Source organism: Apteryx mantelli, chromosome 13 (genome assembly GCF_036417845.1).
Source record: "Apteryx mantelli isolate bAptMan1 chromosome 13, bAptMan1.hap1, whole genome shotgun sequence".
NCBI lineage: Eukaryota > Metazoa > Chordata > Aves > Apterygiformes > Apterygidae > Apteryx > Apteryx mantelli.
Genome location: NC_089990.1, coordinates 23,561,764 through 23,574,193, shown reverse-complemented (window position 1 = coordinate 23,574,193; position 12,430 = coordinate 23,561,764). Strand labels below are relative to the sequence as shown.

General features: G+C 43.1%; 1 protein-coding gene and 1 long non-coding RNA gene across 3 annotated transcripts in view; one reads left to right on the top strand and one right to left on the bottom strand.

The window, feature by feature from the left end:
• Positions 1-12,430, bottom strand: part of LOC106489851 (uncharacterized) — a 310,540-nt gene that overhangs the window by 168,795 nt on the left and 129,315 nt on the right. The gene's annotated exons all lie outside the window — the stretch shown is intronic.
• Positions 1-12,430, top strand: part of LOC106489849 (vascular endothelial growth factor receptor kdr-like) — a 147,194-nt gene that overhangs the window by 109,931 nt on the left and 24,833 nt on the right. For both annotated transcript variants that reach the window (XM_067304380.1, XM_067304381.1), the window contains exons 19-24: positions 1,736-1,849; positions 5,780-5,868; positions 7,469-7,634; positions 8,221-8,318; positions 9,265-9,387; positions 9,496-9,607. In XM_067304380.1, the coding sequence (XP_067160481.1) occupies positions 1,736-1,849; positions 5,780-5,868; positions 7,469-7,634; positions 8,221-8,318; positions 9,265-9,387; positions 9,496-9,607 (702 nt within the window). The remainder of the gene's footprint in view (positions 1-1,735; positions 1,850-5,779; positions 5,869-7,468; positions 7,635-8,220; positions 8,319-9,264; positions 9,388-9,495; positions 9,608-12,430) is intronic.

Here is a 12,430-nt window from a genome sequence, read left to right as displayed (position 1 = left end):
CCTCCTCTGGACCTGGTCTTCCTTCTCTGCATCACTAAACAGATCTTCAGATCACCTTCTCCCCTGCTGTTGTTCATTGCACTCCCATGCCCATTTCCAGATCCTGCCCTGAAAGATCCTAGGAGCCCCTGATCCATCCATACTCCCCTCTCCATCAAAAACTTACTGCCCTGGATAGCTCCGGGTTTTCATTTACTTCCATGCTGTGTTTGTCAGTTGATCCTCATGTCAAATCTACCCTGCCTGCACATACTCAGTAAACTCTGACAATTCCTCCATCTAATTTTACGCCTTTCACCCCCAGAGGAGACAGCGGCCTCCTGCTCTAACCTGGCCTTCCCCAGCTAACATGTCCATAAGTCAGCATTTTCCTCAATAAACCAGATTCTCTAGTGTGAGTCAATCCATTCAGAAAAGAAAGAAAAAAAAAGCTCTGGAGATGGCTGCATTACTGTAATTCCAGCATATCTGTCATTTCCATGAAGTATCTTGGTATCTGTCCTGGGTTGAAGGCTGTATCTTAATGCGCTAGATTATCTGGAGCATTTCAGAGGCTGTTCTGTTTGGATTTTACTAGGCATGCGTCCCAGCTCATGCCAGTATAAATCAGCAGCAATGCCACTGAAGGCAACAGAGATACCCCCATGTACAAAAACTGCTGACTGAAGAACACTTGGCCTTGGAATAGCCCCTTCTTTATGACACATAAGTTGGTGGAAAATTTGTTTATGGAGAATTCTGCAGACCGATAAGGAGGTTAAGTTTGTCACACCAAATGATTTATTATGTAACTATTTCTTCATTTTTAAATCTTAACATGGTGCAAAGGCAGAAACAGATGATATACAGAGAAAACAGGCCACAGTCCCTTTTATTAAAATCCATTTTGATCATGAGAGTTTTGTAAAGATGTTAGTGGAAACGAGCCAGCATCTGAACTACATATGGCACAGAAAATGGGATAAACTATGAGCAAATGTCTATGTAATTCAAATAGTTCCTTTTCATTCTGGCCTGAGGATGCCTTCCTTCACTTTGGTAGCAAAAGAGAATGAAAGTACTTTATAACTGGCTAACCAGTGCGTTGTTCAGTGTTGAGTTAATGGTTCACAAGCAAATATGGCCCCCTCTGCTTTGCTGGGAAATGTATTTCTTGAGTTGATAAGATCTCACATGATGGAGATTTAGTAATGTTCTGCAAGAACACATACTGCTGTACATTTTTTAGTATATTTTGGGACCCGTCTTACAGATGTGTTGGACTCCTCCATCACCTGCAGTGGAGAGTTGCTCCGTACTGTGGAAAAATAGACTGAGGTGTTGCAAAGAGGTACTGCTAAACTACACATCGCTTAAAAAGGAGGAGCATATTTCTTCTATGTGTTATTGTTGCTTGGGGTGGTTGTTTGCTCCTTTACTAAGCTTTCAAAATTCAGTCCTTGCAAAGGCTCTCTGGTGTCTCATTCAGGGGGGTTCTCCTACTGGACAGTAACCCTCTGTAACCCATGCTAGAGAAAGGAAGGGTCACTCAAAAGATAAAGTGTTATTTCACTTCATAAAGGTCAACAACAGACAGTGAAGCGGATGAGTTCTTATCTGTTTAGGAGTCTGAAAGGCAGAGATACTGCAAGTAACCTGGGTGGGTTTCATTTTCAAGTATAAACAGGATCTTGCTGTGTCCTGTTAAAAATATCCTGTTGTGTAAATATGTTTTTGTCCTGTTTATCTTAAGCAGAATGTGCAACTACTAATGAATGCAAGGCTTTAATGTCTGAGCTGAAGATCCTCATCCATATAGGACATCATCTGAATGTAGTCAACCTGCTGGGAGCCTGCACCAAAGCTGGAGGTGAGAAACGTACAGTCTGATAAGTGGTCAGTAAATAAGGAGCAAAGAAGAAACACTTTTCAGATACAATGGAGTTTGGATGTGTCTGTGGTGGATACTCCAACTCATCTGCGCGTGCTGTTATTGCAGACACAAACACTTCTACCTTTCTGCTCACAAGACAGACTGTGCTGCTGCAGAATATGGACACAGCTCATCAATAGCTTCTCAATGCCTTCTCCTAGCAAGTGGTGTTACTTCTCTATTTTCTTTTTCTCTGTTCTTTGTAATCCTGTCTACAAGAGAGTATGGACTGAAGGGAGGCAGGATCCTTAAGTGCAGCTAGGTGCCTAAGTTCTCCATATAAGCACCACTGATCATTTCAAAGGTGCTTCTCAGCTTTTCTCCAGCCCTCAGTCCTCCCAGGGCCTTCATTTCCCTTGTCTGCATTTCCAAAGGCCCTTCAGCCCTGACAGCACCCAACAGCATTATGAGCTCAAACCAACTCCCCAGAGATGCTGAAGAAGGTCCCTCAAATCAGGTGTGATACTGGCTGATGCTCAGAGCACTAAATGAAGTTCGGAACAAGTGTAGGAGAGCGTGATCTGGAGGTAGATAAAGGCCTTCCCCTCCATGGGTTTCCTGAGTGACTGACTCGCAGCAGGAGATGCTCCCATCCCTGCCTTATCAGGAAGATGCACCAGGGAGAGCACTTACATACTTGAGACCTCCTCTTCTCCCAGGCACTTCACTCCTGCAGGGCAAAGGCAGGAAGCTTTAGGCATTCCAAGCCAAATGGGGCAATAGCTAAGGACCTTCAAGGGGCTGAGCCGACACAACTGGCTGTACATCATACAAACAATCTTGCAAAGAACAGACTTGAACAAAGGACTCTATAAATCTTAGAACTTTGTCACTGAAACATCCCTTCCCTTCCCATGTTGCCATACAAAGCATCCTTGTCTCTTACTATACTGTGCTTTAAATTCAGGGTAACAACTCTCAAAGATGCCTCTTTACTGCTTACAATGAACCTTCAAAACAACCCCCAAAGGATAGATTTAGGAGAGCTGAGGACAAAGAAACCAGAGTAAAATAAATGAAGGGGAAAGAGTGAGAGAGATGGTGCACACATCTGTTGTCAGCTGAGACTCTGAAGCGATCATTCTCCCAAAGAATGTGTAGTTGTCCAGTCAAGAGGGAAAAGGAAACTTCAGTGAGGTAGATTTGGCAGGGTGCCAGGAAAGAAATCTTCCCTCCAGCAAGATATTCCTAGCTCCTCAAGGAGCAGTCAGCAAACAGCAACCGCAGATACTGCTGTAATCTGGGAGCCATCAATGGGGAATTTGCACGAATCCTTGTAGCTTTACAAGCCCAAAAAGCTTTTTTGGGAGGACAGTGAGCTTTAACCAGCGGGTTTTAAAGATTCAGATGCATATGCAAGTAGCCTTTGCCAGTAGCAAGGACACTAGCCTGTGAGTAGAAGAGAAGTAACATTATGAATGTGGGTGACTCTCCTCTCCTGTCAAGTCAATGAGGTGGCTTAACACAAACAGGTGCGTAAAACATGGCAGCAGTGCTAAGAAGTCAATATTTATTAACCAAAACACTAATTTAGCCATAGGGTTCTAGCTGCATAGCAAAATACATCTAAGTAACCGATCAGATAGTGTGACTGTCCATTCTCTGAGTAGCTTTTTCTCCCAGGGGTTCCTCAGTTTCCTGTTCTCCACCCTGCTCCATCCTGATCGCCCTCCCGGATGAAGAGGTCACCCTCACCCTTCCCTACAAGCTGCCCAGGGGAATCACTGCTGACTCTAGTGAGCAGCGGAGTGAGCAGAGCTGCGTGGCAAGGTCTTGCAGGGCACTGAGGATCCTCAAGGCAGGCAGTGGTGTGTTTACCTTTGAGCAATGCAACGGCAGACTAAAGAAAAATAGCCTTGAGCTCTCAAGACAGACATGAGGATAAGAGTAACTATTAAAATGCTATTGCAGAATACAGTGCTCTCTCCCTCCTTCCTTGTTAAGTTTTATATAACCATGTAACAGTATTCCTGATGAAAACTGATATTAAGCATGCACATACATTATTTTAACAATATAACAAATATCAAATCTTAACACCTTGGCAGATAGTCTGATGTTAAGCACCTAGCACTAATGCATGGTATATGATTTACAACAAGGAAATAAAATATGGAGAGGCTATGTCTAGGAAGCATTTCAAAAACATGAATAAAGCACTTAGCGGAGCTTTAAAGCTGTGGTGGAATCTGCATTTCCTCAGGGCATCCATGAGGGCCATTTGACTTTAGTTTCTTCAGAAGAACATCCCCCTGAGATGCCCTTTGCACTGCCAGAACCCAGCGCTGCTTTGGGGAGGCACCGGGCGATGTGAAGCCCAAGAGAGGAGGTAGCATGGTGAACGAGAAATGATAATGCAGATTTAGCTGCAGGATCAGAGATGTGCTGTCTAACTAGATCCTTGTGCATCTATCCCTGCTTCCAGACTTCAGAGAAGCTCCATGCTACTTGCAGCTGGGTGTCTGCTCCTATGTCAGTGCCTACTTATCATTTCAAGCCAGCCAGCCCCCTTTAAGCCCAGTGAGCAGTGTTGTGTGGTCAGCAGTAAAACCACTGGCAGCTCTGATTCGGGGCCAGCTGCATTTATGCAGACACGGGGACAGTGTACACAGGTACTGAACATGTTACAACTGATGTCAATAGCAACTGGAAGTCCCACACAGCCCCAAGCTGTGCACTCCATGTAGCAGTGCCGTAAGACTTGTACAATTAAAACGCCTGGCAGAAGTATACAATGTTGTTCTTGGCAAGCTATCAGTTATTACTGCTAGATTTCACCCTCTCCCTTTTATAGGGACTATCTGCTTTCCAATGGTATTTGTCACCCAGTCTGAGTTGGGATGCAGTAAAGAGATCTCAGGTTTGCTTTTTCCTCCTCGATCCCCACCAGCTCTCACTTACAGCCCTGCTTTCAGCCCTGCATTCAGCATTACGCACGTCAGCCTGGACCAAGCAGACGGACTGCAGGACCAGCCTGTATGTGTGTTTCTGGAACAGCCAGGCAAAAGAGCGTTGCTTAGCGTTGCCTCTTCTCCGAACAGCCAAGCGCAGCTCTCAGCATTTTTCCTTTTAAGTTGGAACTCCTGAGTCTGAATGTGGAGCTGCTAGACAGAAAAAGGTTTCTGGACATGAAAGTCTGGTTGCTTAGGATTGATAAGAATAGATGTTTACATGCATTCTAGTCCCATGATTTCACCTTATCCTACCTCTGATGATTGCAAAAAAGCAGTGATTGTGCTAAGGGTAGAAATTGCAGTTTTCCAGTCCTTAATGGCTCACACTGAAACATAAAAGCACTTTCAAGTAGGTCTTAAAAACACGCCTAATTGTACAAAAACAGCGGTTGCATTGAACTCTACAGTAGTTTGCACAGAAATAAGAAAGGAAGAAACGGACAGGACTTTCCAGGTTTTCAAATAGACCAAATATTTTGCAAACTTTTGATTTAGATCTGCCTGTGATCCTGGATAAATATTTTATTGCCTCCACTGGCATTAGCCCCACCCCAAACAAAGAGATTTATAAATGTAGAGGACTTTTTCTGTGATAAACAATCTTAATAGCATATGGGATTGTATATTCTCCTTTATCACTCTGAATTTTCCTTTGTCTAGAGATGAGGAATGAATACCAACTGTTCTCATGTAATGGGGAAAAAGTAAGAATCAGTACTGTATTCCCATCTCTCCATATCTGATATTGATTGCCTGTGTTCCTCTAGGGTGTCACTTCTCTGTTTCTTAGTTTCCTCATCTTTATAATAGGAATGATAATATTTACCTATTTTGAAGAGGATTTGTGAGGATAAATTAATAATAAGTGCTTTGCTGTGCTTCCAAACTCATTTGACTTTCACTCTCTTTTTAGGTCCTCTGATGGTCATAGTAGAATATTGCAAATATGGAAATCTGTCCAATTATCTAAGAGGAAAACGAGGAGATTTCATTGCATACAAGGTAAAAAAGAAAAACAAAAACCAGAAACAAACGGGCTTCTCATAGCCACAAGGCAAAGAATTCATGGCCATTGACAACAAGCTGGGTTTTGTTCTGCCTTGCCACTGAGACAGCTTAGTTTCTATTTATATATTTAGATAGGCGCTTTATTTTCCCACCACATTTCAATTTGTATGAGCAAGCAAAGGGAACATTTCCCCTCAGGAGCTCATTCCCAAACTCTTCTCCAGCACCTCCTGAAGAATTAGTTGCAAACACCCAAGCACCCTGGTGCACTTGGGACAGAAAGGGAACTTCTTGTGAGGTGTCATCCAGCGCAAGGGGGCACAAAAAAAGCACTGAAAAACTGGCATGAACTGAACTAGGAAGAGGTGAGCCCTCTCAAATACAAGCTGGGTTTGGGGATTTATTTGTTTCTAGACCCACCTCCCCCTGCTTAGCTACCCAGAGCAGCTCGCCCTCTCCTCATCTGCTCATTCTCGCTTCCTGCATCCTCCTTTCCACTGTTCCAGCTTAAGATCACAAACACGGTCTTGGTTAAAACTAATGAAAAAGCTCTGTTTTCCCAATGGTTGTGTGCAGCCACACACCTGTTTGTGCTAGCACAAATTGGGAGGGCGTAAAGGGGGAGACACAGTGGGCCAGAAACCAGCCACAGGGAGAAGATGGTACTACCTCTTCACCGGGAAATAGGGCATCAAAAGGGCTCTCTGAGCCAAGCCCTGCCAGAAACTGGAGCCTCCCCAAGATAATTTTTTCAGACGACTGTTATTATTATAAGATATTGTGCGCAGGCATGACAGCACATAAGGTGCCTTATGTAAGAAAAGGAGGTTTCTCTGGTACAGTCACTCAGACATTCTCGTCTCACCGTTGTTTCCATGGATTGCAGGGACAGTCGTGCCTCCCTACCCTGGGGAGGGTGAGACAACTTCACTTCGGTGCACATCACACCACATACCTTGAACTGTGATTTTAGCCTCGTTTCCTAAGAAAGTGAGATGTACAGAATTACGCTGTCTCTCTGATCATCTAACAGTCTCACCCAGCCAATTTTTCAAGCCAATTTTTATAGCGGGATATGGGTATCAGTCAAATTTGGTTGATAATAAGTTTATACAGTTTTCATAAGCCTGAGAGAAAAAAAGAGGCTGTGTTAACCAAGTCTGGAGAAAGGTAAGGTGAATTTAGCTAACGTCACAGGGCAGCTAAAAGCCACCTTGGCAAGCCATGCGGCAGCACACATGCAGCTCCAAACCAGCCACCATTTGGGCTGCCTCTCGCCCAGCTGGTAAAGACCTCATAGAGGAAATATGAGAGGGAACTGATATATTGCAGGAGAAAGCTTATATGGGACAAGTAGGGGGAGCTGAAGTTATTGTGGTAGGAGTAGGAGGTACTGTACTAATCAGCAGGAAACCAGACTTCATTAGTTTTGCTGCTGCTGCTCATGGATCATCATGTTCAAATGTGCTTTGAGCACCTTCAAAGGACCCTTCTCCATATGTCATTCTATTAAGTACCTTCATTCCACCAAGTGTCTTTGAATGTCCAGGCATTGCATCACCAAAGCTAAAAATCAGTTTTACACCATTTTTAGTCCCAGGAAAACTCTGACCAAGCAGAGAAGAGTCTCGACGAGTCCAACAGTGATTTAACCGAACTGATCAAGAGGCGCCTTGAGAGTGTAGCCAGCACAGGAAGCTCTGCCAGCTCAGGATTCATTGAAGATAAGAGTTACAGTGACTCAGAAGAAGATGAAGAAGGTAAAAGAAACCTACCTACTCCCAGATCTTTTATAGTAAAGATTTCTGTTACTTCTTGCTTCTGTTACACTGCCACACATAGTCATACACTTTACAACAAGGCCTTATTCTGCTTGTTGAGTTGTTTCAGAGATCACAAATTCTTTCTCTTCCCTCTACCCCACTCTAACTTTCTCATGACAAAAGATCTGCAATAACGTATGTGTATAAAAGTTGTTTCTGTTGTGTAGGAGGAGTAATAGCAGTATTTTACCAGATATGTGGGGCCAATCTGTCCCCAGTCTATTCACTCAGTGAGTATAATTAGTTCCCCTCACTTTTATCCCCAAATGTTGTTTTCCTCAGTAGTAAATGACATGATTAATGTTGGGTGGAACTTTTTTAATGTTCTGATATTCTGCCTCTCTGTCAGTGGCTCCCAAACCAGAGCTTAATTCTAGTGGAGTTACAGCACTTACAAGAAGGCCCATGAACCTAACAATATTCAGATGCAGGGCTGGGATCATCAGCCTGGAACTGGTGCTAATGGTGAAAAAGTTTGAGAGCTGCTGCTCTACCGTTTTGCTGTGTCTGTGATCTCTCCTAGACGCTGAGGATTTGTACAAGAGGCCCCTGACTTTGGAGGATCTGATTTGCTATAGCTTCCAAGTGGCAAAAGGCATGGAGTTTCTCGCCTCCAGAAAAGTGAGCTTATTAAAACATCGGGGCTGAACTTCTTTCATAGCAGATGTGAAGGAATCCAAATATACTTTTGAGACTCATTAATCTTTTATTTGCATTTGTAATACAGTGTTGGAGATCACATTAACTCTCCGCGTTATGTAATAAGTAGCACTAAAGGAGATATGGAGGAATCTCCATCACGTTCTTGGCTAAAAGGACTGGCATTTGTAATGTGAGTTTAGACAGAAGGAGTGAAAATAGATTGTAAGACCATTCACAGAACTGTCTTATAAATTCAGAAAAGCTTGTCATAGAGAAGGATCCTTCTAGTACAGTCAACAAAAGTACATCTGAAAAATGAAGAGGGAGTATACACCTATTTATTTAGCTTGTCAGTAATGTTGGCGACTATCAGCCAAATTAGTGTCTCTTCTGAACAGAAATACAAATATGCTTGTAGTCTGTGGAAAACATGCTTTTCAAGTAAATTGAATGTAATACATGTGCTGGAGTACTCACAGAACTGTGAGCTTGCACTTACCACGCAGCTATCAGGGTAGCACACACAGAAATCCTGCGCACCACAGTTGCCTGTGGGCAGTTATCCAGTCCTGTGCACGCTCATGAGACCTCATTTGCAAAGGTAGCTGCGGCTGCTTCTGGACCTCTCCCAAATTTGCTGCAGAATAATTAACTCAAAAACGGCACTCCCTTAGTCTCATCATAATTGTGGAAGTTCTTTCACACAGAAAAAGTCTGAAAATTGACAAGTCACTATTTTTCTCAGCTTGTTCCCTATTTTCTCTTTTCCAGTATATTTACAGCAGATTCCCACATGTATTTTCCCACTCTAACCTGCTCCCGACAGAAGCTCATTTATCTTTCCATTTCCAAAAGAGGTCTAACACCCCAGCAGCAGCCACTCCAGGGAGACCCTCTGATCTCACCTGCCCCTGTTTCTCCACAGTGCATTCATCGGGATTTGGCAGCAAGGAACATCCTTCTGTCAGAAAACAACGTGGTGAAGATCTGTGACTTTGGACTAGCCAGGGACATTTACAAAGACCCTGACTATGTACGGAAAGGAGATGTAAGTGGGAGAAACCTGAAATGCTGATCTCAAGGTTTTTTCCCCCTGGGACTTGGGCAGACTAGTAGCAACAATTCTGGCAATGTGTCATGTCTTTTGCATTCTTAGGCGAGACTGCCACTCAAATGGATGGCTCCGGAGGCTATTTTTGATAAAATTTATACAACGCAGAGTGACGTATGGTCTTTTGGAGTGCTGCTGTGGGAAATATTTTCTCTAGGTAAGACTGGTTTAAAACCATGTGTTTTGTTTTGAGGGTTTTTCTTCTAATTTATGGCTTTATTGCTGTGAAAAGCCTTTAACAAAAGAAGACAACATGGTGCCATGTTTCTATTTCAGTTAGTACAAGTGCATAGTGCATATCAACTGTAAAATAAAGTTACTGGATTGAAGTCAATGAGAACTCTATCTGGCAAAGTACATGAATACTGTGAATATTGGGGGGAGGGGAACAAAACAAAATAAACCCCCCTGGAATTGACATTTGTAATAATTGAAACCAACAGAGCGTAGAGATAATGCAAACCTTGGTTGCTCTGGAGTAAAATATTTCTTTTAGAGCGATGAAATAGTTTCCCTGTCAAACTCCCTTTTCCCCGGAGCACTCTGCTTCGGGAAACCACACAGCCCTAAGGTTGCAGAGGATTACACCGCTGTGGACACAGTGGTCTGATGTTGCTAGGGGCAGACCACGAAACACAAGGGGGTTTGCCCGCATGACATTTTATCCCAGCTTGATGATCTCCTCTGCAAAATCTAAGTAAGATTTTCTAAGTAAGAAAAACGTATTGGCAACAGCCGCCATCAGGTTGATGTGGGAACCAGGGCTAGACTTTGCGTAAGTCCTTTTGGCAGCACACAGGTGGAACGCATACTTTTCTGGCCATATCATTTGCAAGCCACAAAGTTCTTGAAAGAATAGTAATATTGTTCTTTACGTTCCCTAGACTTGCCTTATGGTGCTGTTAGAAATCTCGGCCTCACTGGGATCTGGTTACTGTCCAGCAGATAAAGCCCTGAAATGCAGACAAGCAGCCCTGCAGACAACTGGGCTATGCTGCTCCCCAGTCCCCCTGGCAGAGGGGCAAGGCTTTTTTTCCTGCGGGAATTTAGGAATGTCGGTTTCTGGCTTCTTCATCAGCATTTGCAGACAGAAGAAAACAAGAAGCGTCAACTTCAGCTGCTGAATTTTAAAGCAAACTCTGTAATCCCCTGCTATCTTTGGTTCATGGATCAGCTGAAATTAATGACCGGGCTCAAGATGCCAAGTCCAGATCTGGATGCAAAGTCTGGAGCTGTTCATATCCTAAGCTTTAGTTAGGGTTGGCTGCAAAGAGCACAACCTGATTTCAGTCCAACTCTTTGATTTGGACTTTTCTCTAGTTTATATCAGCATGCAACAGAGAAATTTCCCACTCAAGTGGTTAAAATGCACAAGTGGAAGTTATGGCTTTCCCCAGAGTTTAGTCATATATATATTTAGAGTTTGTTACTTTGGTGTACCATCTCCACAGCTTTGCAAGGGCATCACCTGCTGCCTGTGCTTTGCAATATCACAGAAAGATGAAGCTCCAGAAGCACCAGCAATGCCCCAGTGCTAACAGATTATTAAGGAACACGGATTAGCATGCACAAACACACTCAGAGAGGACAGTCTCTCCACTGGGCATCTCCAAGGAACCAAATGAACTGAATACTGATGAATGGCAAGGACCACTTCAGAAAGCAAACTGTTTATGCCATTCCTAAAGGTCCTGACAGTGTTGAACAGATGTGAACTTCTGATCATTCGGCCTTTAATACAGAAAGTGAAGAAAAATAATAGCATATTCACTGAAATTCATCTCTATTATTAACTTTTTTTAATCATTTAGCTACTTTCTTTTCATTTTGTATGGCCTCCTTTCTTAATGAAGGTGCTTAGCTGGAACAATAGACTGTCCTCTTCTGAATTCAGAAGAATCTACTAAATTACTCCAAGGGCTGCCATCCGTAGAGCAGCCTCTGCCCTCAGTATGACGTAGATCACAAACCACTTTCTTCAGCCATGGCACAGACTCAAAAGCCAGTCATTTTCTCTAAGAGGGTTTTTCATACAGATCATCCAGGCATGTCTGTGGTTTGGCACTACTCACATCTGCAGCTCACACGATAAATATTTAATTAAGGATTTGTGTCACTGATTGAACTCTCTTATGTAAAAGTTTTACAGATCATTGAGAGCCGGGGGATGAAAAGTTATTTGTTGCTGCTACAGGGTATGTCTTGGCCCACATCTACAGCTGCTGCTTTTTACTGGGTCCTACAGACTTAGCACTCTTTAAAAAAGGAAAAGTTACTGACTAGCAAAATGCACAGTTTGGTTTGGACATGGGTCCTGTCAAGGTCAGGAGTCGAATGAAACACTACAAACTTCCTCCAGAAAGGCTGGCAGACTGGATCCATTTTGGTGATACACAGGGAAATGTGGATATGAGGGACTGTTAATTTTGATTTGTGACTGGTTTTGCATTGGGCTTTGCTATTAATTATTTAAATAGGGTCAGAGCACCTGGTGTCAGGTAATGCCAGCAATTTTTAATACATCTTGAAATCACTTTCACGGCGCATTACAAAATGTCAGTGTCTCCTGGAATGCAAATGTGCAGTGTTCAAAAGGCAATCAAAGGTAATTATGTAAACAAGCAGCGCCTGGTAGTATAACATCAGCATCTTATTATCCTACTAAAATAAAAGCAAGATCAAAAGAGTGATACCATATCCCATGCATGCCACATCTTTGAGCATTTTGCAACAGATTTCCCCTAAGGAAAACGTCATGTTTAGACCTTATACCATATGTCTGAACCTACATTTCTCCCAAGTTGTCTCAGTATCCCAAATCCAAGTTATTAGGCATATCACAAAGTCCAGATGATACATGAGTGGAGATGGGGGAAGGGTGAGTTAGTTCCTTGCTTTTGAGATCCGAGCTGCCTCCAGCTGGTAGAAGGCTAGCATTGGCCAAAATATAAGCCACCAAGAGATCCTGCAACCAAGAATC